The sequence below is a fragment of the Palaemon carinicauda genome, chromosome 1, assembly GCF_036898095.1.
Source record: "Palaemon carinicauda isolate YSFRI2023 chromosome 1, ASM3689809v2, whole genome shotgun sequence".
NCBI classification, from domain to species: domain Eukaryota; kingdom Metazoa; phylum Arthropoda; class Malacostraca; order Decapoda; family Palaemonidae; genus Palaemon; species Palaemon carinicauda.
The window spans coordinates 203,637,264-203,665,186 of NC_090725.1; the positions used below are offsets into that span (position 1 = coordinate 203,637,264).

Sequence of the window (27,923 nt, forward strand, 5' to 3'; positions counted from 1 at the left end):
AACTTATTTTTGTTTTATTGGTTTTTCCTTTTCTTGTGAACGACCGACCAATCACAGTATAAATTTTCTCCATCGTTCGAATGAGCTACAAATTTTATAAATTCTCAAACTAATTATTACAAATGAATGACCAAAGACAGGGTTTTGGGATGAAAATATATAAATAAAAAGAATTCTGATATAAGGTTAGAATAAAATGCAAAACATTTACATAATTTGTGATATTAAAATGAACTGCCAACCAGTCTCCATAATAGATAACCGAACACAAAATAGAAGCAGTGTTGCCAGACATGGAGATTTATCCCTAGATTTGGGAAATAGTCTGTACAAATTTCTATGAAGAAGAAACACAGATGAGTAAACCTTTATATTGTTGCAATTAGTTTACTTGCACTTACATGAATTATAGTGAGTAATTTCTATATTAGTAAAGCCTGAATGATCAGAAGAAAATATATTTTTGGGAATGGGAATTTTTGGGTTTTAGGGATTTTTTATCATGAATATTGGGGATTTTCAGACTAACTCATCTGGCAACACTGAATGGAAGTAAACAAAAGGTATAATATTCCTCCTGTACGGAGTGTACGAAGTCAAGTCTAATCAAACGCATTTTCTCATAAGAAATCATGGCATTAGTAGCGTATAGTGATGATAGTGACATTGGTAGTGAATCAGAAGTAGAAGAACAAGACAGTGTGATTCAAAATAAGACAAATTCAAAAATATTGGCTGGAGATATCCACAAAGATACAACAAAACCTCTCATTTCTACTGACAGTGCCGAGGCTGTACAAAAATCCCCATCCCATTCAGAGATACCTTCAGGTATTGACTCTATTATTGATGAGGATGAGACTCGCCATATAGATAAGCCAACTATTTTATCATCGATACCGGCTGCGGTTCCAATAGATTCTTTACAGATGGACGTTAGTGAAGTGGATGATGAACTCACAGATGTACCTTCAGCTGAATCATGGATAAACAGAATAAAAGAAACTGGGGAAAGTACAGATTCATCCAGTAACCCCGATACGAATAAAAAAAAATCTGTCGAACCTCCTAAGAAAAAAGCTAAAGTGAAATTTATTGTACCTGCACTATCAGAGGTAGGGCATTGGTAGGAACGTGCTTAACTTTGTGTAATATTCTTGTTTGACTATAACAGGCTGTTATTCATGGCAAACTGCCCATTTGATATATCCTAGCTAAGTTTCAGGTTCAAAGGCCACTTTCATTCATTGTCTTTTACAAGTTAAACTGTAGACCTTGTGGGTTCTATTTTACATTAACACAATTTTCCCAAATCAATTTTGATTAGGATGTTTTAATAAATCATTACTAGTACATTTGTTTAAACCCATAGCCATGAATTGCTGGATAACAATAACAAAGTCGATAAAATTCTAAGATTTTATATTTCCTAATTAGCACAAAATACTAGCCCACGGGCTAACCCGTGTAGTGAAACGTAGTCCGCTGGCCAGAACATCGAAAATGGGAGGGAAAGTTAGGTAAATTTTTAGTTTCAGCCAAATTTGGAAAAATGCAATAAAAATATATTTGTTGCATCAGAAATAGTGTGGTTTCAATGAATTTAACGTTTATTTTGACTGCAAACCAACCGATTTAGAGATTTACTATGTATACCCTAGTTCATCCCACCAATTATGGGGGACACCCTTTGGGAACCGGGGTTTTGGGTGGGGGAAGGGGGGGGAGGGTGTTGGGGCATTGAATGATATTTGCAATAAATGAATAATTAATGTTCCAGCACCCCTCCCCCATACCCCTAACTAGGCCTACCGGGGGGAGGGGGGTAGGGCCCCCCAGCGACCCCCCCTTAAAGCCACAGTAATTTTCAGGGCACCACAGAACCTAACAAACCCACCTAACCTAACCTAGGGGCCCTGTACCCCTACCGGGGGGGCGACCCCCCCTTATGGCCAAAGTAATTTTCAAGGCACCACAGAACCTAACAAACCCACCTAACCTAACCTAGGGGCCCTGTACCCCTACCGGGGGGGGCTTCGCCCCCCCTGCGACCCCCCCTTAAGGCCACAGTAATTTTCAGGGCACCACAGAACCTAACAAACCCACCTAACCTAACCTAGGGGCCCTGTACCCCTACCGGGGGGGGCTTCGCCCCCCCTGCGACCCCCCCTTAAGGCCACAGTAATTTTCAGGGCACCACAGAACCTAACAAACCCACCTAACCTAACCTAGGGGCCCTGTACCCCTACCAGGGGGGGGCTTCGCCCCCCCTGCGACCCCCCCTTTAACCAGGGGTAAATTTGAATATATATATTTTGTTAAATCACTTCTTACCTTAAACGGAAGATGACGATGAAGATGTAGAAGGTTGTGGTTGACCCTCTTCTGAATCATCAAGTACTGGAATACGTTCAGATTTGGTACAATACCACACATGTCTATCCTCACGAAAATGTAAAGGCGAATCACATTTACCACACTGGACACTTAAAGGTAATACGGAATGCTCCCTTAGAAAACGATTCACTACTTCAGGAGTTCCATTATAATTCCCATGAAATCGGCCGATCATATCAAAATAGGAATAACGACATATTTCACACAACCGTACCGGAGGATCCATGACAGTTAAGTGACGTGTGATGAAAATATAGAAACCGGAACTTTTGAAAACCGAAAACAAACGACAATCTCGGGTTTCTCCCATAATGAAATAGGGAAAAAAACAAAATACTATCGTTTACAATGTTATATTGCACGAAAAACAGATCCTTGAAACAAGACTGAGAGACCAATGAATTGTCCAATAATAACCCTTGAAAAGAACCCAGTAGTATTTAGATTGGAGGAGCGACATTAGTGGGAGGAGCAAATGCGCATTCAAGCAAATATTGTCACATTACGCAATGGGGCGGAGCCAAGTAAGATGAAAACAGACATACAAACGAACAAGAGCTAGGTCCCGTGGCAGCGTAAAGGTATACAGAACACTTAGAAATAAAATGCAGACCTACATTAACTGAAATAATTATCTCTGTAAGTAGACATCAGCGTCAATAATGTATTGAGAGAAAGTTTTTTGTTATCACGTGCTTTACTAGGAAAATATATTAATATAATACATTTCCCAATTTGGTTGAATCTAAAACTTTACCGAAAGATACGTTTTCTATGAGTCTGGAAGTCTTTTCCAAACAAAAATTCCCGTACTTTGATTTTTTCATTACTTTTACTCGATATTCGACACACGATATCTCAAAGATATTGCTTTCACCAGAAATCATTATGATACTTGTTCAAAACGCCTATAATTCCACCCCGTACTCGGTTTTTAAAGCTGTAAAAGATATTAATTTTTAACTAGGGTTTACTACCCACACCGCTAGTTAGCGGGGGTAGGGGAGAGTAGCTTGCACACCTGTTTGAGCCCACTTTGCTCTCTGATTGGAGGTGGTCGGACATGTCCGCTCTCATCCTTGCTGTCATGTTGGCAGCCATTTAATTGCTTTTGGTCTTTTCTTTTTCTAGTTCTGTATACAGTATGTGAAGTTGGCCTCTACGATCATGCGCACCTGCCCTGGGTTTCCCGACCGCCCCTGTGGAACATTCATGTCGTTGGTTGAGACTGATCCTCACGCCCTTTGTCCTTCTTGTAGGGGCCAACGATGTGATAGTAACAACAAGTGTAGGGAGTGTTCTGCCTCCCAGTGGGAGAGGTTTTTGCGACGACGGAAGAAGTCCAAACGGGATATTTCTCCTTCGAAGGTTGCTTCGAAATGAGAAAAACCCAAGGCCTCTTCTTCCGTTGCCCAAACCTCCTCTGAAGCTCCCACTCGGTCGATCTCTTTTGAGAGACCGTCGAGTGGTAGCGTAGACTGATGTATTGTTAACCAACCTCGGGGCTCGAGATATGAGGTTGCTTCCCCCTAGTGAAGTAGCTCCACCTCTAAACCCCCCCGGGGAAGAATATGTCACTAACCTCCCTTTGTTCCGTAACCGAAATACAAACCACGCTACTTACATTGGGTTTACCTTTTAGCGCAGCTGAAATGGCGAGCCATTAGAATTTAACGAGGGTGTATTACCCCCGCGCTAGTTAGCGGGGGGGGGGGGGGTAGGGGAGTGGTAGCTAGCTACCCCTCCCCCCCTCACACACCGGTGAAGCTCACTTTCACTTTTGGCTCGGACTGGGACAGACGTCTCTGTCTTTGTCCTCGCTTGGCAGCCATTGTTTGTTTTGTCTTCACTTAATCACTTACTTTTCTTTTACTCTATATATATGTAAACATTTTTTCATGTTTGTATATATATTTGAGTATAGAAATCAGTAAGTTTCCTTTTCAGAGTTGTGTGTGTAGTGTACGATATCTCCGTGGAGCCCTCGTCAGTTTAGGCCACCACGGTGTAATTTTCTGGGTTGCGGTCGAGTTTGACTTTGATCTTTCTCTCTCTCTCTCTTGAGGTCGTTCACCCTTTTACTACGTTTACTACGCCCCTTGTAGCTTCCTTCCCGTGTGGGGGGGTTGCTATGCCGTACGTTTTGTCTCAATTAGTTTATGAATCTAATTGTATTTGTTAATTTTTCAGCTTTGTAGAACGATTCCTTTCAGGGTTTTCGTTCTTTCTTTAGTGTTTATTCATTTTTAAATTACATAATTACATAGTTTCATAATTATAATTGTTATAATTCTGTTTTGGTTACAACTCTCCTTCCGTGAGTGTAAGTGGTTGTGAGGGCACGTGCCTGTTGTGTAATTCTTGTTTCCTTTCCCTTGGGGTTCCTCTTCGGAGCCTTCCCGGGGGAATGAATGTGTACTAATGATTTTTGTTTTATTTTTTTACAGTTACCGATCTAGTTCGTTTCTGTAATATGGCAACGGTGTGAGCTGTCTTGTTTGGATTTTCGTCAGGGGCGTGTCTCCTTCTTCTGGAAGTACTCCCGTGACGATTGACAGCTCTCCAGTTCATTTTAGAACTCTCAGGAGGCTTGCCTCCTTGGGTGGGTAACTTTCCTTCCGAGGGAAGTTTTTCCTGTCCAGGCTTGAGTTTTTCCCCTTTTGGGGGGTTCTTCTCTTGCCTTTTTTTCGTGCGATTATGCTCTTGGTGCTGAGCGGTCGCACCTGCAGTTTCGCTCAAGGGGCTGGGCAACTGCAGGAGCCCCTCTTCGGAGGATTGCTCCTTTTAGGTCACTGGCTGACCAGTCTCTTCTACAAAGTGTTTCTCTTTCGTTTGCGAGAGAGTACACTCATAGACTCCTCTTCGGAGGATTCTTCTGCTGCTGTTGCTGTTGGCCTCCTTCGCCGTAAGGCTCACCGTCCGCCTCGTCGTAAGGGCCTCTCATCTCCCTATAAGGGTGCTAAGAGGCGCCTTTTTGAATCTCCGTATGTAGCCTACAACTCCTTCTTCTTGATCTTCCGCCCCTGGTGCAAATTGACAGCAGTCTGACCTCGTCTTCCGACGGACAACGGTCTTCCCGACGGACAACGGTCTTCCCGACGGACAACGGTCTTCCGACGGACATCAGTCTCCCGGCGGACATACAACGGTCTTCCGACGGACATCAGTCTCCCGACGGACAACGATCCCTTCGGGGCAAAGGGTTGCCTCCCACGGGGGTTCTTCCCTTGCGTGTCAGGGTTCCCCTGCGCGCCCTTCTGCTGTGTTCTCTCCTGCTCCTGCTCAATGTTAGCGCACAGGCACTCTCCTGCTCATCAGCGCTTTCCTGATCGCTAGCGCTTTCCTGTTCGCCAGCGCTCTCCTGTTCGTCAGCGCTCTCCTGTTCGTCAGCGCTCTCATGATGATCATCTCTGCTGTTCCTGTTGGTTCATGTTACGCGCCCTGTCCGCCCACGTTCGCCCTCGCGATCTAGAACTTCGGTTCAGGTCTGGGTCAAGGACTCTTCTTCTACGCGCAGGCTTCCACGCGTTGCCTTCTGCTCGTCAGCGATCACCAGCTCGCCAGCGACCTTAGATGCGTCAGCGTTCACCTGCTCGTCAGCGATCTCCTACGCGTCAACGATCGCCATCGATCTGCCACGCGTGTCAGTTCCCCTGACCACCATCAGTAGCGATCTAGCGCTCGTCTGCTGTGGACCACGATCTCTGGTAGCTGAGTCTTGCCGTAGATCTTCTTCCTGCTCGCCAGTGCTCTCCTTTACTTCTGTCCTTCTGTGCGCCAGCTTTCTTCAATTGCCAGCGCACATCTGCGCGCCCTTCTTTGCCACGCACCAATGGGCGCCAACGGTTTTCTGACCGTCTAGGATCGCCTGATTAACAGCTTGCTTCAGCGCTCACCTTCCTGATGCACCTGCGCGCTAGTGTTTTGTTAACGCACCACTGCTCGCCAACGCGCCTTCACTCTCCTACGGGCTATCGCCTCGCCAGAACGCGCCATCGCTCGTCAACGCGCCATCGCCCGCCTACGCGTCATCAATCTCCCGACCGCCTATGCTCACCCGCGCGTCCACGTGCCTGCGCGGCCACACGCCCACGTGCCCGCGCGACCGCACGCCCACGTGCCTGCACGCCTACGCTCATGCGCGACCGCGCACATGCTCTCCAATGTTCGCCCGCGCGCGAACCAACGGTATTCCGTTGCGCGGACGGACGGTGTTCCGTCGCGCGAACCGACGGTGTCCGTCGCGCGAACCGACTGTGTCCGTCGCGCGAACCGACAGTGTCCGTCGCTCGAATCGACAGTGTTCCGTCGCACGAGCCTACGGTGTTTCTTTGCGTGAACGTCGGCTTAATTCTTGCAGTATCCATTGCTCGCCTATGGGTTATCGCTCGCCGACCACCAGCTCTCGCCCTTCCTACCACGCTCGCCCTCCTTCTGCGCTCCTTTGCTCACCTTCGTTCGCGTTCCTGTGTGCCCGCGCATGGGCGCTTCCACGTTCGCCCACGCGCAAATCATTGATTTACCATCGCGCGAGCTCCAGGGCGATTGTGACCGCGATTCCCATTGGGGTTTTCGCAGCATGGCCAGCCTGGCGAGTCTTCTGGAGCATATTTCCAGAACACGGCCTCACCCCGTAAACGCAGAGCATGGCACATGAAAGAATAAGAAGAATCTTCAGGGAGGTCTGAGCAACATTCTTCTTTCCAGAACCTGGGTTAGCCCTTCCCCGTCATACCCTGGAAGGATTTTTGGCGGGGGGCTTTCCGTTCGAGATTTCTCCATCGGCCAAGGGGTGACTGTTTACCCCTTCCTCTTCTCCATCTCGTGAAAGGGGCTTACCAGGTCCTTTCCCTCCTCGGTTACGACCCGAGGTTTGGTTCAAGGAAGCTACAGGAAGGTCATGGGTACTTTCCTCCTCTTGGGCTCAAGCACCTTGGCGTTTCGTCGTCAAGTATCGAACTTGCGGGCAAGCTCGATGTTGGACCATCTGGACGCAATGACCGAGGGCTTCCTTTTGGGTGTCTCATCCGTGGATGTCGACAACCTCAGACACCCTTCCATCCTTGAGAAGAGTTTGTTTGTGCCCAAGGACAGAGACATAGACAGCGGCTGTGCGGAGGAAGTCGACTTCCGTTTTCACTCCTCCAAGGCGCTTTCTTCCAGACTCTGCAGGGCTCCAGCGCCTCTTTCTTTCAGCCACGTCAGCCTAAGTTATCGGACCGGCTACGACAACTGAGACAAGGTGTCCAATTGCAGTTCCCTCCTGTCAGGAACAGATGGCACGGGAGGCTCCCCCGGGGGGGGCATAGTCCTAGAGGGAGCGGCAGAGTTCACGAACTCTAGGATTGGCACCCCCCCCCTTGCAGGTTTCACGCTGGGAGGATGCCTAAAGTTACTCATCCGGATGACAGCTTCCCGATGCCCATTCCTGCACGATCTCTGTGATCAGCCAAGGATATCGCGCCTGCCGTCTCTGTCAGCGAATTCAGTGTCTCTGAACCTCTATGCCATAGGGTCGGCAAGAGTTTGCCCGTTTGGGCAGAATGATCCATACCTTAGGAGAAGGTCCTCCATAGGATCATCGACGGCTTCACCCCCGGCTTCTTCAGTCGATCCTTTCTTGTAAGGAAGTATCTGAGACGGGAGTTCCGTAGTCGACCTCTCAGCCCTGATCAAGTTTGTCGAACAAACTTCGTCCGGCGTGGAACAGCAGAATCGATCAGACTGGTAACGAGGCGACAGGACTCCTTAGACCCTGGATCGGAAGGACGGGTACTTTCAGTTTCCATTCCATCCATCTTCCAGGAAGCTCGTGGAATTCAGCCTAGACTTGCAGGTATTCCTGCTTAAGATGCAGTGTGGCAATCCCGCCGTGGCATCGCGGGTTTTTTTCCCCAGAGAACTCTCCCTGCTTTCCTCATGGCCGCTCAGGTGCAGGCTTCCGCCTCCTTCGCTTTTTGGAGGTCTGGTCAACTCCGGTAGGCTCGGGTTCGACCCTCTTCAGCGCCGGGATAAGCTTCCGGATGCTTACCATGAGTGGGGGTTCATGGCATTTTGCTAGGAGCCTTCTCTTCTTCTGCCTCAACATCTGGAGTATCTAGCCATGATATTTAGTCAACGGCCTTACCACGTTGGAAACCCCGCTTCTCGTCCGTCCAGCGAGGTTAAGCAACGTCGGTTCTGGTCGGTACTTGGATGGGTGACCACCTGGGGACGCCAGATTCTGTTGCCACCTCCTCCGAGCCTTCCCTTCAGTTGACTGTGGCAAGGCTGAGGAGAGTCGCAGTACCTCTTCTCAGTCAAGCAGAGCTTTCAGCCCTACCTTGGAACGTTTCCTAGTTCTCTTTTCCTCATTGACCCGTCTATAGTTCCGAACGGTCGCCTCAGGATAAGTTCCATGTGGGGCGGTCCAAGTTCCGGTGGTTTCAAGCAAAGATTAACCGGACTTTCTGGCCCCTATGGGACCAGCGGAACGTTTAGACCTGCAACGGGTGTTGACCTATGGAACCTCTTGATGGGAGTGGATATTCTCGTCCTTTCCCCACATTTTTGATGCTGTTCTTGGACTCGTCAAAGAAAAGGGGGGGGGGGCATGTTCCGGTCCAGGCCTATGGTCAGGACCTGAAGGATACCTCTCCATCATTCAGGCAGGCTTAGGGGCCATAGTCTGGCCCCTCTACAGATCCTACAGCTCCTGCCGAGTCGCTCCGTGCGCGTCGACTTCATGATTCTGGCGTGTTCTAACCAGCAGGGGACGCATTTTCACACCTTCGCATCTTGCAGTAGAGATACCGAGATGATTGAGATACTCTCAATACCACCATCGGCTCTCTCATTACAGGCAGAGGAATGTTCTCTCCAACTATCCGAGCAGAGCCTCGTAGAGAGAGTGTACCTGGGGGTCTTTGGCCTTGAGTAACCAGCAAGTCCTGGTCTGGGGGACCTGATCGCGACAGCTTGGAACCTCAAGCTTCCACTGTTCTTCCCCCCAGTCTCAGACCCCAAGACTCTGGCAAGATGCATTCCGGTGATGGTGGGACAACATCGACGCCTGCGTCTTCCCTCCTTTGTTGTCTGTTGAGAATGGGTCTCAACAAGACCAGGTTGTCTGTCAACCTTTCAATGGCCCTGAGAGCTCCACTGGGACTATGTGCAGAATGGTTTCCGGACCCTTTGCTTCCCCTGACGGAACTCCCGGGAGAGCTTCTCCCACGGCACAGGCTACTCAAACAACCACACTGCAACATCTTTCACGAGCCGGGGCGTCGCTTCGGCTTCATGCCTGGAGACAGTACGCCTCCTCCTCAAGAAGAGACAACCCGCTACAGTCGCGGGATGGAGGTCGCGTCATCTGCGATAGTCATCCGCAGGGGTCTTCCAGGCGAAGTGAAGAGTCTTCGGTGGTTGTTGTCGTGGGAGATATACCTCTTCCCTTGAGGCCTCTTCTCCAGCAATAACGATCTTATTGCCTTTCGGCGGGAGGAAACTCCTTTCCGCTTTCGGCAATGAAGCCTGTCGCTCAGCCTTTCCCTGACCTTCAGGGTTAAAGGAATAACTTTTTCCTTCCCGCTGGACCTTTCCTCGCTCATGCGAAGCTGCGAACGTCCCTGCCCTAGTCGGAGTGAGACCTCCAACTTATAGCATGGCTCTGACTTTTTAGTCCCTTAAGAGATCTTCTCAAGACCCTTTACGTCAGGCCTCTGATTGTATTCCGTCTTTGGTCTCCTGCTCACTCTGGCCGCGGCCAGTGTGTAAGCAATCTTCTTGGTCTCGTACGACTCCGCCCTTTCTAAGGAAGGGGGGAAGGCAACATTCAGGTTCGCTCCTGAGTTGTTGGCTAGAATCAGAATCTTGGGGTCCCGGCCCTTCGGTCCAATTCCTTCAAGATTTTGAGTCTCCATTCTGTATCTGATGTCCCAAAACCTTCTCGTTCTTGCCAATAAAGGAATCGAGAGGTTAGCTTTGGGAACAGCTGCAGTTTGTCCTCAGTTGCAGCCGGTTTGGGAGCACAATAAGGACACGGGGGAGAGTCACCAGTATACCTCTTCAGCTCGGACTCAAGGACATTCATCTCGACCTGACTCCAGACCCTCCCCCGTCACGTCGCCCTACAGTGCGATGTCGGATACATCGCAACGTCCCTCGCCTTCGAGTAATACTACTCTGTGTCGCAGGTGCTACAAGCTGGAGTCTGGAAGCGTCTAATGACCTTCGCAGCCCGCTTCCTGCAGGGCGTGACCCACAGGAGTTTCGATACGTTTTCTATCGCTCTGTGGTGGCTACACAACAGCTGGTCTAACCTCAGGCTCCTTTTTGGACAGGTAGCAGAAGGTTGAGGGCATTGTTATCAGGTTTTAGTCTGCATGAACGAAAGAAGTATGTCTGGCCCTTACTTCTTTCTTCATCATCCCCTCTACGGGGAAGCAGCATCCTGGTCTCTGCATATCTGACCTCGAACCTCTGCAGGTAAACCATGCTTCCTTGTGTTCCGAGTATTGAGTCAATACGGTCGCGTCCCCCATACCCTGACGAGGTGGTATTGGGAACGTCCTAACCCAGAGTTCCTTCTGGAACTCCAGGTCAACTGCCTAGGACGGGTCACACTTCTTCCTTCACACACAAGCTTATGTAGGCCACACGGTTCCTTGCAGAGCAAGGAACTTGTGAGGTGCAGGGACTCCTTTTCTCGAGTGCGACTCACTCGGATTCTGAGTCCCCGGGTAAAGCCAAAGCCAGTATGGCTGGGGACTTTCCACCCTACCTAAGGGGTAAGTCGCCCAATGTAAATAGCGTGGTTTGTATTTCGGTTACGGAACAAATGACAAATTCGAAGATAATTTGTATTTTTCCTAACCATACAAACCTTAGCTATTTACACATATTTGCCCTCCAGCCCTGTCCCCCAAGACAAGTCCTACCTCTAAGTGAAAGTGAGCTTCATCGGTGTGTGAGGGGGGGAGCTACCACTCCCCTACCCCCCCCCGCTAACTAGCGCAGGGGTAATACACCCTTGTTAAATTCTAATGGCTTGCCATTTCAGCTGCGCTAAAAGGTAAACCCAATGTAAATAGCTAAGGTTTGTATGGTTAGGAAAAATACAAATTATCTTCGAATCTGTCATTTTTCAGCTTTGGTCCTCCTTGGGGCTTACGGGTTCGCCCTTCAAGGAGGTTTTGCTTAACTACATCCGATTGGGTGCCGCTGTCATACAATCGTTGTCACCGTCAGAGTTTGATCCTCTGTCTCTTGTCGACGTTGTGGTGTCAGAGATATCCAATGCGGTATCACCCATCACCTCTTCCACTCCAAACTGTACGGTAGCTGACGGCGTAGTTTCTCCCGTTCCTGTTCAATCTACGAGGGAGAAACTAAGTCCATCGTCAATCTCTCCTGCCAGTGTTTCTTCCCCTCGGGGGAGTTTACTTACAGAGACTCCTCTTCGGAGGACTGCAGAAGGTCAGCTTGCTGATCCAACGGCCTCAGAGGGTGCATTCGTCGGAAGGCTCGCCTTCTTCTTTGCCATAGAGGCCTTCCTTCACCTGCGGTGAGGAGGCGCCTCTTTGGTTCAACATCTTCGATGTAGTCCCCTGCAGAGGAGCCGCTAGACCAATCCATCACTGCTCCTGCATTGGTCCTGGACCTTTCTGCAGATCGTTCGCGATCTCCTTCGGTGGAAGGTCGTCCTTTTAAAGGACACATCGACCTTCCACCCGACAGACCTGCCGTCGCCGTTTCTATATGGGCCTAACAAGGCTCCACCCAAGCACGCTGTTGCGCGCTAACAACATACGCGCTACGAACCTACGAGACCTGACGAGCGCTCTTTAGTAGCTCATCAGGCCCCATCACTACGCGCGGATATTCACCATAACCCTAACACAGGGCATCAAGAGCGTACGCGCCAATACAAGCATACGCTCCAACAGGAGCATAGCTCCATCACACGCTATACGCGCCCTCATGCGCATATGGGCCCACGTTCTCCTGCGCGCCAGGTCTTGCCCGCGCAAACTGCGCCCACGCGCCCTGCGCTTACGAGCCAACAGTCTCCTACGTGCCCGCGCCCATCTGCGCGCCAACACTCACCTGCATGCCAGCGCTCACCTGCGCGCAAACCATCTGCGCGCAATGGAGCTCTCCTGCACGCCAGCACTCTCCGTGCGCCAATATTCTCCTGCCCGCGTGCATACGCGCCCAACATCTAACTCTCCTGCGTGCTATGCTGCGTATCATCCTACGCGCCAGGTAAAACTTGCGCGCCAACTGTCAACAGATAGCAGGACTTCCGGGAAGTCAGCAATGCTTCCTTCTCCCACGCGCCAACCAGTACCAACATGCCAGCGCTCACCTGCGTGCCAGCCTTCTCCCGCGCGCATCCGCAAGGATACGCGCGCGTGCCCTGCGCACACTCGCTCATCCTCTTGAAGGGATGCGCGCCAACATTCTCCCGCGCGCCCTACGGCCGGCACGAACGCGCGCGAGCCCCCGATATTCTCCCTCGCGTGAGCGTCAATATCCTCCCGCGCGCGAGACTAATGAACAAAGTACGGCAGGGTCGCCATCACCTCATTCCCTTCCCCGCAAGCGCATACCACCCAGGGCTGGGGAGTCTGAGTAGAGGCCAATTTATGGACTAGAAGAGTCTGAGTCGGTAAAATTCCACCGACTCCGACTCCTCAATAATGAAATTTTTGCGCTGGAGAAATATTCTCTTTTGGTATCTTAAGTCACATTATTTCAAAGTCGCTCAAAAAACGTTTCATATTACCCGCCATTTTCTTTAACATCTTCTCGAATAAGGCAGTCACTAGGAAACACATATAGCTCCTGCCATCTTTCGTCCATAAGCCAAACCAAAACAATAATATTATACATGCGATCAGCTGTTCTCTCCACGCACGAGTCTCTGGACATTAAAGTTTATTTTTAAATATTAAACTTAGCCGGTGAATATATAATAGCTGACGTCTCGGACTGCTCGACATAAACACAAAAACTCGCGAGCGATCGCCATGAAGGTTGCGGGTGTGCCCACCAGCGCCAACTATCGGCCAGATACCGCATATACATGTAAACAGCTCCAGTTCTTCTCTGTCGGTCTTGTCGACAAGTTGATTCCATTACTCGCTGTTGACCTGGAGTTTTTCGTCATTCTTGGTGAAGTACTTCTTTTTGGTTTTGAGCTTTCGCAGTGCAGGTGTTTTTATCTTCAATTAAAACTCTTGAACTCTTTTTTGGATAGATTTTATTGTTGATGACTTTGGATTGTTTGTTGGATTTTCTTTGACTTTTCAAAATGGCTGACCCTTCTCCAATTCCTAAATTTCGTAAATGTAATGCTAGGGATTGTAACAAACGTCTTCCAAAGGCCTCTCTCGACCCACATACCGTGTGTTCTAATTGCCGGGGTAAAACCTGTCAATTAGGAGATCGGTGTGATGAGTGCGTGGTACTTTCGGAATTCGACTGGCTAGAGTTTGATAAGTATTCTCGTAAGCTAGAGAGAGATAGGGTGAGGAGAAGTTCCTCTAGATCATTAGAATTTTCCTCCTCCCATGCCCCTGAACCTAATCCTTCCCCTGTAGTAGTTGTGCCTGAACCTTCTACTAGCACTCATGAACCATCAATGCGGGATATGTTGTGTGCCATTCAAGCGTTGGGCGAGAGAGTTGAATCTTTGGCAACGGACCGTAATCAACTCATGGCGGATGTAAAAGTTTTAAAGTGTCAGAGTGCCACAATAGAAAATCGTGGGGATAAAGTGATTAGTGCGCAAAGTGTTATAAGTGTTGCGACCGAGGGTTCGTCTGTTCGTGCTTGTCGTTCGCCTAGTCCGAGACCTCTTGCAAGCTCCCATGCACCAGGGAGAAGTAATGTCGTAGGACTTATGGGGACGAGAGGCTTTAACCAACGAACAGACGTTCCCTCTATGGTTTCGGGCGTGTCTCGTCAAGACCGCCCCTACCATAAGGCGAGCGAGGCGGTTTTCTCCTCGTCATCCGAAGGCTTCTCGCGTAAGAAACCGTGGAGCAAAGTTTCTAGACCCTTAAAGCGGAAGTCAGTCCCTTCAGGACAGGTCCAGCATCCTGGCTGTAGCCATTGGGACAGCTCTGACCCTGTGCAGTCATCGGAAGACTGCTCGCCGCCTAAACAAAAGCGTAACACGGGCTCCGAGAGTCTTAGTTTAGGCAATGTTTTGCCGTCACAGACGTTACCATCGTCTCGACCCGTACCGACTCCCGTTGATCCTAAATGGGTTGTCCTGCAGGATATGCAGAATAAGCTTGCCTCCCTTATGGAGGAGTATACTGTTGAGCAGGTTCACGATGCTCCTCGCCGTTACGCTGATCGAGATCCTGGCCGTCAGCCGCCCAAACGAGCCTTTGCTCGTCCTGTTGACGTTGACGTTACAAAGTCACGTCAGTCACGTGACTTGGAGCCTCACTCGATGCAGTCCCGTGTTGACTTTCAGCCGCTTGTTGACGTTCAGCCGCTGCCGCATGCTCGTGTTGACGTTCAGGACGTTCGCCAACCAGCTAAGTTGACTTGTTTTGACGTTGAGCGTCAAGCGCCGCAGTCAAGAGTTGTTTTAACTGCTCAATCTAGGCAGTCAAGGCAGTCTCGACTTGACGTCGAGCGTCCTCCCGCTCCTGTTGTTGTTGCTAGTCAGTCCGTTAAGCAGTTACATGACGTAGCGTCCTGGACTGCTACTGATGCTCCTTTGCGTGTGGACTCTGCTTGTCAAGCATTGCCACCAAGGCAGGTCTCTCCCTTGCTTGAGACTCATCAGTTGTCGGACGAGGTTCCTTCAGATGAGGATGTTGCTGATCCTCCTCCTACTGATAATCCTTTGGATGTTTTATCAGATGTAGAAGAGCCTAAGGCTGCGCAACCTTCAATGGATTTTAAGAAAATCATGATGATTTTCAAGGATCTTTTCCCAGATCATTTTGTTACTGTTGCTCCTCGTTCGCCTCCGTCTGAGTTTGCGCTAGGCTTAGCTGCTACCAAGCCTGCCTTTACTAAGCTAGTGCTCTCTCGCTCTTCTAAGAGGGCTTTACGTCTTCTAGGCAACTGGTTGGTTACCAGGAGGAGTTTGGGGAAGACGGCCTTTGCCTTCCCACCTTTTAAGCTAGCTTCTAGATCGAGCGTCTGGTATGACACGGGAAAAGTTCTCGGCTTGGGAGTCCCTGCCTCTGCCCAGGGTGACTTCTCAAGCCTCGTAGACTCTCCCCGTCGCCTGGCCATGAGACGCTCTAAAATTTGTTGGTCCTCCTCGGACCTTGACCATCTCCTTAAAGGGGTATACAGGGCCTTCGAAGTTTTTAACTTTTTAGATTGGTCTCTAGGAGCATTAAGTAGGAAGATCTCGTCTGCTGACCAAGATGTGTCCTTACTTATTATGTCTTGTATGGACAAAGCCATCCGCGATGGCTCCAATGAGCTCGCCTCCACCTTTACGTCTGGAGTCTTGAAGAAGAGAGAAACCCTTTGCTCTTTCCTTTCAGCAGGAGTTACTCCCTGTCAAAGATCGGAACTTCTCTTTGCTCCCTTATCGGCTGCCTTGTTTCCTCAACAGCTGATTAAGGACATTGCTGCTTCGCTTGTACAGAAGGACACACATGACCTGATGGCTTCTTCTGCTCGCAAGGGAGCTCCTTCTTCTCGCAAGGGAGCTCCTTCTTCATCCTTTGTTGTGAGACCCAGAATCGAGACTCCTGCGTCTAGGTTTATCCCGCCCTTTCGTGGCAGAGCTCCCAGCAGGGGAGGCTCTCGTGCCGAGGGAAAGAGAGGTAAGAGGAGAGGAGCCAAGTCCTCCCGTGGCAGAGTCTGACTGCCCACGTCCTCAGACAGCGGTAGGGGCCAGACTGAACAACTTCTGGCAGGCCTGTGAGAAGAGGGGTGCAGATCAAGAGTCTGTGTTGTTGCTCAAGGAGGGGTACAAAATACCTTTTGTACGCAGACCTCCTCTAGTAACAGTTCCTATAGACCTCTCTCCCAGGTATCGAGAGGAGTCAAAGAGACAAGCTCTACATCACGAAGTGTCTCTGTTGCTAGAGAAGGGAGCGGTGGTGAAAGTCTCGGACCTTCAATCACCGGGGTTTTACAACCGTCTCTTCCTAGTCCCAAAGCATACAGGAGGTTGGAGGCCAGTGCTAGACGTCAGTGCGCTCAACGTTTTTGTTACGAAAGCAAAATTTACGATGGAGACCACGAAGTCCGTCCTAGCAGCGGTCAGAGAGGGAGACTGGATGGTCTCTCTCGACCTGCAGGATGCGTACTTCCACATTCCTATACACCCGGATTCCCAACCGTTTCTGAGGTTTGTTTACAGGAATGTGGTGTACCAGTTTCGAGCACTGTGCTACGGCCTCAGTCCTGCTCCTCTCGTGTTTACGAGGCTCATGAGGAATGTGGCAAAATTCCTTCATTTATCGGGAATTCGAGCCTCCCTGTACTTGGACGACTGGCTTCTCAGAGAATCGTCCAGTCATCGCTGTCTGCAGGACCTACACTGGACGTTGGGTCTGGCAAAGGAGTTGGGACAAGAGCAAGACTTTAGAAGCTGTATCAATCCCGGTCTCCGAGCCAGTAAAAGCATGCCTGAACTGGTGGGACAGCAACATAAGTCTGAGAGAGGGTCTGTCCCTAGCAGTCAAGAACCCAAACCACGTGTTGTTCTCAGACGCGTCGGATTTGGGTTGGGGTGCGACGCTGGACGGTCGGGAATGTTCGGGTCTTTGGACGTCGGTTCAGAAGAGCATGCACATCAACGGCAAGGAGCTATTAGCAGTCCACTTGGCCTTGATGAGTTTCGAGAGCATTCTTCGAAACAAAGTGGTAGAGGTCAATTCCATCAACACCACAGCTTTGGCGTACATCTCCAAGCAAGGAGGCACTCACTCCCACACACTGTACGTGATCGCAAGGGACCTCCTCATATGGTCAAAAAATCGAGGCATCTCCCTGTTGACAAGATTCATCCAGGGGGACTTGAACGTCTTGGCAGACTGTCTCAGTCGGAGAGGTCAGGTGATCCCCACGGAGTGGACCCTCCACAAGGACGTGTGCAAGAGTCTTTGGGCGACTTGGGGTCAACCCACCATAGACCTCTTTGCCACCTCGTTGACCAAAAGGCTCCCGATCTATTGCTCGCCAGTCCCAGATCCAGAGGCGATCCACATAGACGCGTTTTTACTGGACTGGTCTCACCTGGACTTGTACGCATTCCCACCATTCAAGATAGTCAACAAGGTACTGCAGAAGTTCGCCTCTCACGAAGGGACAAGGTTGACGTTGGTTGCTCCCCTCTGGCCCGCGAGAGAGTGGTTCACAGAGGTACTTAAATGGCTGGTAGACATTCCAAGGAGTCTTCCTCTAAGGATAGATCTCTTACGGCAGCCCCACGTAAGGGATCTTCATCAAAGCCTCCCCGCGCTTCGTCTGACTGCCTTCAGACTATCGAAAGACTCTCAAGAGCTCGAGGCTTTTCGAAGGAGGCAGCCAGAGCGATTGCGAGAGCTAGGAGAACTTCTACCATCAAAGTATACCAGTCGAAGTGGGAAGTCTTTCGAGACTGGTGCAAGTCAGCATCTGTTTCCTCTTCCAGTACCTCTGTAGCCCAAATCGCATACTTTCTCTTACATCTGAGAAATGTTTGCTCCCTCTCAGCACCCACTATTAAGGGCTACAGGAGCATGTTGGCTTCGGTCTTTAGACATAGAGGCTTAGATCTTTCCAATAATAAAGATCTCCAAGATCTCCTTAAGTCTTTCGAGACCTCTAAGGAGCGTCGTATGGCAACTCCTGGATGGAACTTAGACGTGGTCCTAAGGTTCCTAATGTCAGACAGGTTTGAGCCATTACATTCAGCCTCCCTGAAGGATCTCACCCTCAAGACACTTTTCTTAGTGTGCTTGGCTTCGGCTAAAAGGGTCAGTGAGATCCATGCCTTCAGTAAGAACATCGGCTTTTCCACAGATAAAGCCACATGTTCACTTCAGCTTGGTTTCTTGGTCAAAAATGAACTGCCTTCTCGTCCTTGGCCTAAGTCATTTGATATACCTTGCCTGTCAGAGATCGTAGGCAACGAACTTGAAAGAGACTGTGTCCAGTTAGAGCTCTTAAGTTCTACTTAGCCCGTACTAAGTCCTTACGAGGTGGATCTGAGGCGTTGTGGTGCTCAGTTAAGAAGCCATCATTACCTATGTCAAAGAATGCTTTGTCATATTTTATTAGATTTTTAATCCGAGAGGCTCATTCTCACTTGAGTGAAAAAGACCGTTGCTTGCTTAAGGTTAAGACACACGAAGTAAGAGGTATAGCAACTTCCGTGGCCTTTAAGCAAAATAGATCTCTGCGAAGTATTATGGACGCGACCTTTTGGAGAAGCAAGTCGGTATTCGCGTCATTTTACTTAGAAGATGTCCAGACTCTTTATGAGGACTGCTACACACTGGGTCCATTCGTTGCAGCGAGTGCAGTAGTGGGTGAGGGTTCTACCACTACATTCCCTTAATTCCAATATCCTTTTAATCTTCTCTTGAAATGTTTTTAATCTTGTTTTGGGTTGTACGGAAGGCTAAGAAGCCTTTCGCATCCTGGTTGATTTGCCGGGTGGTCAAATGTCTTTTCTTGAGAGCGCCCAGATTAAGGGTTTTGATGAGGTCCTGTTGTATGGGTTGCCGCCCTTGATACTTCAGCTCCTGGGAGTCTTTCAGCATCCTAAGAGGATGGCTGGGCTTCGTGAGGAAAGCAGACTAACAAGGCAGAGTAATCGTCAGAGTCAGCTTCCTTACCAGGTACCTATATTTATTTGGGTTTTGTTATGATATAACTGTCAAAAACTCTAAGCATATACGCCGTAAACTGTATTAATACTGGTCTCTACCCACCACCATGGGTGTGAATCAGCTATTATATATTCACCGGCTAAGTTTAATATTTAAAAATGATATTTTGATTATAAAATAAATTTTTGAATATACTTACCCGGTGAATATATAAATTAAAGGCCCCCCCTTCCTCCCCGATAGAGACCCAGCGGGATGAGAAGAACTGGAGCTGTTTACATGTATATGCGGTATCTGGCCGATAGTTGGCGCTGGTGGGCACACCCGCAACCTTCATGGCGATCGCTCGCGAGTTTTTGTGTTTCTGTCGAGCCGTCCGAGACGTCAGCTATTATATATTCACTGGGTAAGTATATTCAAAAATTAATTTTATAATCAAAATATCATTTCATGATTAACTCTTCATTTAATCACCATTAGCCATTTAAAAGGTAGGAGTTGTTACTGATTCATTGTTTTATGCATCACATGTATGAATAATCTTATAATTAAGTCATTATTTATATGTAAACATCGTGAAATGACGGGTGTTTTGATTACAGTTTCGTGTAGCCTAGGAAAAGCTGAATCCAAGAAATTACGTGAAATGTTTTCAATAAAACAATTACTTACTAGGCTAGTAGGCTGTTTCTTTATGTATCCAATTCCCATGATAATGAATATTAGTCATGCCCTGTTATTCAGATGAGCAAATAAAAACTATTTTATAGAAAATATATATCGAAGAAATGAAGGCATACAGTAGCCTTATTTTTTTTTTAAATAGGAGTTGGAGTTGATTCTAAAAAATTATAGGAGTCAGAGTCTGTGTCGGAGTCGGATGTTCAGAGTCACAACTCCCCAGCCCTGAAAACCACCGCACATTGTGGGAGAAGGGAAACTTCCAGAGGGGTTCAGGATCTCAAAGCTACCACAGGCGAACCCACCAATGATTGTGACTCCTCCCAGGGATCCTTCAATCCCATTCCCCTCAAAGGGTATGTCTGACAGCGCGTCTGTCAGCCAACAGCCCTGGTTCGGTGCCCTGATCAGAGCCGTAGCTCAGGCTTTCAAGCCTGTCTTCTCTGAATTGGGACACAGAACCATGGCTTCTTCTACCCCTTTGAAGAGAAAAAGAGGAGTTCCAGACACGATCACTTCCCCAAGGGCGAAACTGACTCCTCGCAGACCTTCGAGGCAGGTTCCATCTATTCCTCAGACTGCCTCTCCTTCCCTTTCGGACGAAGATTTCCCATCCCCAAGGGAATCACCTGAGGAGAGACTTTCCCCCATCGCACCAATGGAGGAAACCTCTCTTCGCGCCGAGGGGTCTACTCAGTCGGGGATTGGAAGGAACATTCCACCCTCGTCAATGTTGGAGTCTTATATGATCCCCAGGAAGGAATCTAAAGACTCCAAAACATTGCCTACTAGGACTAGGATGGAGCCAACTAACCACTCAGGGAATGTCCGCGACTCTCCCCAAGAAGTGCCTTCGGGGATAAAAGGAGACTTCGCTGCAAGTCCTACAGCAGGAGGAGACCAGCAAGAGTCAGAACATGCATTTTGGCAAGTTCTGACTCTAATGAGGGCTCTCAACGGGTTTTCCGACCCAGAGATCCCTCCTCGAGAGGGCAAAGACACGGTCTTAGACCGTGTCTTTGGTACTCGAAAACCCTCTAGGACCTGTGCAGCCCTGCCCTGGTCTCAGGGGGATAAGAGTACCAGGGATAAGATCTCACAACAGCTCTCTAAGATGTCCTCCTCCAACCATTCCGGTGCCACTAACAAGCTCCTCCCACCTCCTCGGGTATAGCAGAGGAGGTACTTCGAGATCCTAGAGGAGCCTTGTTTAGCTCTTCCTCTTCACCACTCGCTGGAAGAGCTAATCAGGGGAGTCCCTCTTGAGAGACTCTCCAACCGGCAGGTCTCAATCTCAGCAGCCGAGATCCTCAACCAGGAGAAAGTTGCGAAGTGTGCTATGCAAGCCACATCGTGGCTCGATATCTGGTTGGGGACCTTAGGTATCCTGATACGTTCTGAAGACTTCTCCTGGAAACGTACCAGGAAGGCTATGGAAACCTTCCTTCTCTCAGGTACTCGCACGATCGAGTTTCTGGCCCACCAAGTCTCGAACTTGTTGGCAAATACCATCCTGAAACATCAGGATGCAGTAGCTGAGAGATTCCATCAGAAGGTCCCTAGCGCCGAGATCAATAGAGAGATCCGTCCTGTTCGAGCCTAAGGATGTGGAACATGCTGCTGAGAGGTGGAAGAAGTCTCATCAAGACTCCCTCCTTCATAGGGCTTTAACATCCAAGCCCTATAAGACTCCAGCACCACAGCAGTCCCGTCCAGTCAAGATCACTATGACGACAACAGCAGCAAAGACCATGGTGTCTAAGCCCTTTCCTGTCAAAGAAAGGAAAGGCAAAAAGTCCTCCAGGGGAGGCAAGAATCCTAAAGGGAGCAGCCGAGGCCGCAAACGCTAGGATAGGCAGTCCCCCTGTATTTCCACCAGTGGGGGGATGCCTACAAAGTTGCTCAAACAGTTGGAAGCAACTCGGGGCCGATTTCTGGACAATCTCCGTGATCAGTCTAGGATATCGCGTCCTGTTCATAACATCTCTACCTCCCCTGACGACGAATCCAGTGTCATTGAACTCCCTTGCCATGGGATCGGCAAGGGGGCAAGCCCTTCGAGCAGAAGTCCAGACCCTGTTGAAGAAGGGCGCTCTCCAAGAGGTCCTCGACGGATCCCCAGGCTTCTATAGTCGACTCTTTCTTGTGAAGAAGGCGTCTGGAGGCTGGAGACCAGTCACCAACCTCTCAGCCCTGAACAAATTTGTCAAACAAACTCCGTTCAGCATGGAGACGGCGGACACGGTCGGACTAGCAGTAAGACCGCAAGACTTCATGTGCACACTGGACCTAAAGGACGTGTACTTTCAGATCCCAGTCCATCCGTCTTCAAGGAAGTACTTAAGATTCAGCCTAGACAATAGAATGTACAAGTTCAAGATGCTTTGCTTTGGTCTTTCCACAGCACCACAAGTCTTCACCAGAGTGTTCACCCTAGTATCATCTTGGGCACACAGGATTGGCATCCGTCTCCTCCGTTATCTGGACGACTGATTAATCCTAGCAGACTCGGTGTCAACCCTTCTTCAACACCGAGACAAACTTTTGAGACTTTGCCAGGATCTGGGGATCGTGGTAGATCTCGAGAAGTCTTCACTGCTTCCCACTCAAAGACTGGTATACTTAGGCGTGATTATAGACACAGCTCTCCACAAAACCTTCCCATCAGAAGACATGATAGCAAGGCTGAGGAAGGTCGCAAGACCTTTTCTCAGACGAGAAGAACTTCCAGCCCAATCGTGGTTACGTCTCCTCGGTCACCTTTCATCTTTGGCCCGTCTAGTTCCCAATGGTCGCCTCAGGATGAGATCCCTCCAGTGGCGACTCAAGTCCCGGTGGAATCAAGCGTACGACTCCCAGACATCCAGATCCCCATGGGACCTGCGGAACTGACGGATCTCCAGTGGTGGGTGGCATTCGAGAACCTACGAAAAGGAGTGGATCTTCTCGTCCTCCCCCCGGATTTGATGCTGTTTTCGGATGCTTCAAAAAAAGGTTGGGGGGGCCCACGTGCTGCACCACACGACCTCAGGCCTCTGGTCAGAGTCAGAAAAGTACCTCCACATAAATCTCCTAGAGATGAAGGCCGTCTTTCTAGCTCTTCAACAGTTCCAACAATACCTGGCAAGTCACTCTGTGGTAGTGATGAGCGACAACACCACAGTAATGGCCTACATCAACAAACAAGGAGGTACTTTTTCGCAGCAACTATCCCATCTAGCAGCAGAGATACTGAGATGGGCCGAAATCCACTCGATACCACTATCGGCACGCTTCATTCCGGGCAAAAGAAATGTGCTCGCCGACAACCTGAGCAGAGCATCTCAGATAGTGAGTACCGAGTGGTCTTTGGATCATCTAGTAGCCAACAAAGTCCTGACTTTGTGGGGTTCTCCGACTGTGGACCTCTTCACAACGGCCCTGAACTTCAGGCTCCCGCTGTACTGTTCCCCAGTCTTAAACCCCAAGGCTCTCTGGCAAGTTGCTTTCCAACAACGGTGGGACAACATCGACGTTTACACCTTTTCCCCCGTTCTGTCTGATGAGGAGGGTACTCAACAAGACCAGAACATCGGTCAATCTTTCAATGACCCTCATAGCTCCGCTATGGCATCACGCAGAATGGTTCCCAGACCTTCTGCAACTCCTAACGGAGCCACCAAGAGATCTCCCTCCACGACACAATCTACTCAAACAACCACATGCCAACATCTGCCAGAAAGCCGTATTGAACCATTACGCCAGGCATCAGATTGCCACCTAACCTGGAAGACGGTGTTCCTGCTAGCTTTGGCCTCGGCCAAGCGAGTTAGCGAACTTCATGGTCTCTCGTATGACATCGCCCATTCAGGGGAGGGGGGGATGTAACGTTCAGCTTCGTCCCTGAGTTTATTGCTAAGACTCAGAATCCAGGAGTAGCGGATCCTCGATTCGACTCCTTCCGGATTTCTAGTCTCCGTACTGTAATAGATGACCCAGATGTTGCTAGGGCTTGCAGAAGCTTCTCTGTAGATGGAATACCCTCGAGACCTAAGGAAAGTCACAGTGGCCTTAGGGCGTTGTCCTTAGCAACATTGCTATCTGAAAATTCATTGGCGGACTCACCTGGGGGAAGCAGATAAGGTCGCCTAACTCAGAGTTTGCCCTTTTGCTAGGTCAGAGTCTTCATCCTTTTTCATAATCTTGCTAGTGGAAGGGGATGGAGAAGGTTCAGAAGCTTGAATGACAGAGGACAGGAGAGAGGTCTAGTGGATTTCTTCGACTTTGAGGAAGACCCCAAAAGAGGAGAATCTAGCTTTGATGTCTTCCTGCTCTTGCTGTACTCTAGCCACTGTGAAGATGGCCACTCATTACAGTGGAATGACTGCACGCAGTCATGACCGCTGCATGAATGGCACTAAGTACTATTTGGGCATCTACGGTGATCCTGCTCATTTAAGTGTCGCATTTGGGACCCGATACACTTGGCCTGGATCGCATGACTGTATGTGGTTTCTTCATTACAAGAATTACACAGCAATCTGAAAATATTAAGAAAAAGAAAATTAATACAGCCAAGTTTGGTCACACCAAGACCACGTTGGTACTAATTGGCGGCCCAAGTCAAAGTGGCTACTCAGGGAGCTGGCTGGTGGTGGTGCTTCCCCGCCACCTGCCAGTAATTACTGACACCGTGTTATAAATTTTAACAACAGTTTCTAGCTTTGCTGAAGTCATACTCCTATTAAAGAATGAGGATTTGTATTTGTGTAGGAACAAATTTAATTTCATGTACTTTTAAAATTTTTAATATGACAGTGTCAGTCAGCAAACATTTATGACAATTCTATTTTAGAAGAAAGTTCTGTTCAGACTAACTTTATTGCTTTTAAAGCAATATATAATTACAGAAAAATTCCCCACTGTATATGTTGAAATGTATGGCAGTTTATTCAAATTCAACTTATCTCAAATTTTTGCCAATTTATAATTTTTCTAGAATTCAAAAGACAATAGAGTACTAGATTCTCATTTTGGTATCAGCGTAAGATTACACATCACATGCATTTGGTATATGATATGAAATAAATGTGCAATGGCAATAATTTGAGAGAGATCTCTCCTTGCATTGTCAGATCACCAAGTGTATATAGGCCTACTGAATGTTTAATTCTACAAGTTTTTCTATACAGTAACACATAATATTCAAAAATACTTCGAGTATATTGTATGCTGTGATAGTAATTATAGTAACATATTTTTTAATTATTTTGAACTCTGTTGTCAGTTTTCTATTAGTTATGCTGTAGTTTTCTTTTTTTATCATGTAAATATGTATCATGATATTTTTTCTGTTCTAGTATTTATGTTTAATATTTTCATGTTTTTCCAGTTTGCTGAAGATGACGATGAGGAAGAGCCAAAGGAAGAGCCAGAAAGAAAGAAAGTGCAACCATCCAGTAAAGGAAGTGGTCTCTTTTCTTTTCTTCCTGAACCTAAACACCTTTCAGTCAAGGAAACAAAGCGTCAACTCATACCTCATATCTTGACCAAACCTCCTCCTGTTGTGAAATCACTTAAACCAACTCGAGCACAGGCAAAAATGGTACATGGTGCAAAATCAGAGCCTGCTAATGACTCTGATGATGAGGATGTAGGAACATCTGATTTCTTCTCACTATCTTCCCAACCTTCATCTACTTTGGATGGTGTGACCACAGTGCCAGTACCAGCCATCGTGGAATCCCTACCAGAACGCCAGGTTGCAAATGATAACTTGCCCAAAGCTAAAAGTTATACTGTGACTGCTAAGCATGGTCATGAAAATCAAATTAATCATGTTTCAACAGATTTGATGACCAATGAGCAGCCAGAGGAATCTCAGTATTCATTTCAACATGATATGCAACCATCAGAAGGACCTGCTGATGTTGACCATGAGGCAATGATCAGACTGATGGGTAAACGACGAGGAAAGGGTGAAGAAATAAAATTCATTGATGTAAGTGCAGATGATGCATTGTTAACTCGTGACGAATGGATGACTAAATCACTTACAGAAGAGAAACCAACTCATAGTTATAGCAAGAAAAGGGAAGGTTTGCCTTCACAAAAACAAAAGCAGAAACACCAGATTACTTATCTTGCCCATCAAGCAAAAGAAAGAGAGCTTGAACTCAAAAATAACTGGGCTCAGAATCGAATGACAAAAATGCAAACCCAGGCAAAATATGGATTTTAGTATTTGGATTTCCATTTTTTTTTTTGTTATATTGTAAATAATAATTGAATTATTTGATATTGTAATGTGTATTTTGTGATTAAATATTATAAAAGGATTTTAGTATCTAATCTATTTTTGTCTAGGTGACCACTTCTGTAACTTTTGTTAATAGGAAATCTTTTACTGTAAATATTTGGATATTCTTTTAAAACTTTAAAGAAAATTAATTTTATCAAGGGGATATGTCAATATACAAATCTGTATGAAAGTTTGCACTTGTCTAAACCATTTATTAATATAAATTTTCATTGTTTCCAATGAAGAAATAATATGAACACTACCAAATGGCAATACATTTTTATCTTGGTGTATAAAGGGCTTGTGTGATAAGGGATTAGTGGATGGTGATCAAATTTGCAAAATGTATCTTTAAAGGAATAGAAATGCTGGTTAGTTGTCATTTATCTAAAGACAAATGAGAGTACTGTATACTGCTTAGTCATCACTTGGAAACTTCAGTATTCAGGATAAGTTTTCCTTTATGGAAAGCTTTTGGTTTTCCCCATTTACTCTGCTTTTTGTAAATTTAGGTCTACAATATTCAGTCAATAATTTAATCGAAAGAGGCATGGATTGATGGCACGACTGTGCTTTTTTGTTTGAGGACAGAATGACCAGAGTGGTAACTCATGATCTTTAGTTGGATGGAAGAAATATGAAATTTCCATGTAGGAGAAATGAAGTGAAGTGACTAGATATCCTGTTTATTACCTCTGCCAATGAAATTGGAAGGGGGTCATGCCTTTGCCCTTGTTTGTGTGTTTGTTTATGAACAGCTTTCTGGCCACAATTTTGATTGTAGAGTAATGAAACTTGCAGGGACTAACTGTTATGTAAAAAGCTGAAAACGATTAAATTTTGGAAGGTCAAGGTCAGTCAAGCAAAATGTCCAATTCACGTTTGGACACCGTTGTCACAGAGACTTCAAACTTGGTTCAGATTTTATTGGATGAAAAACACGCTAATTAATGCATGTTAAGGTCTAGGTCAAGCAAAGGGTCAAGAGATAAGCTGTTGTGGCGGAGGTGTGCACTCTACTGAGTGCCCCTCAAGTTTCTTGCTGTTCCTACATGTAATACAAACCTTCCACTTGTAATAAGAGTGTGACTGCAATGAAGCCAAAATGGCCATCTGAATTTTAAATGAGGTATTGGTAGTTAATTACAGTAGTTAAATGAAAATAAAACCGAGTTTATGGTGGCTGGAAAGAAGAACAGCATAAGAAACTTGGGTGATATTCAAATAAATATAAATAACAACTCTCCTGATATCTAGTAATGTTCATGATCTAGGTGTATCTCTTGACTAACTTGTCTTTCAGTGGCCAAATAGATAACTTAGTAAAAACTGCTGGTTATCATCTAATAAATATTGCTTTAATAAAGAAATACCTGTATGAACGTTCTGTAAAGAAATAATTTCCTAAAAGTGCAACCTAAGAAATTACAAAACATGGTAAACAGGAGCAAGACTGATAAAAGGTGTCCCACTCCAAGAAAGGATCATTCCTATACTAATGGATTTACACTGGCTGCCTATTAAAGTAAAAATTGAGTTTAAACCCATCAAGTTACCAGATATCCAAAATGTCTAAGAGAATTGCTACATATTGTGCAACCAAAAAATTGTGTCGACATGAGAATAGTTACAGATGGTCTCAAATTATTGGATCCTAAATATATGTCTAGTGTAAGCTCTACAGCCTTTAAATATGCGACCCTGTGACTATACAATAAGCTCCAATTAGACATTTGAAAGACTGAAGATATTAAGGCTTTCAAAAGGAAACT

General features: G+C 47.4%; 1 protein-coding gene and 1 pseudogene across 1 annotated transcript; both read left to right on the plus strand.

The window, feature by feature from the left end:
- The first annotated feature begins 553 nt into the window (after positions 1–553).
- LOC137653540 (proline-rich protein PRCC) lies at positions 554–26,930 on the plus strand. The gene is made up of 2 exons (XM_068387023.1): positions 554–1,115; positions 25,243–26,930. Exons 1-2 carry the CDS (start codon positions 633–635, stop codon positions 26,089–26,091), a joined length of 1,332 nt encoding a protein of 443 aa, XP_068243124.1. The 5' UTR covers positions 554–632; the 3' UTR covers positions 26,092–26,930.
- Positions 8,511–8,629, plus strand: LOC137659237 (5S ribosomal RNA; annotated as a pseudogene).
- Positions 26,931–27,923: the final 993 nt, after the last annotated feature.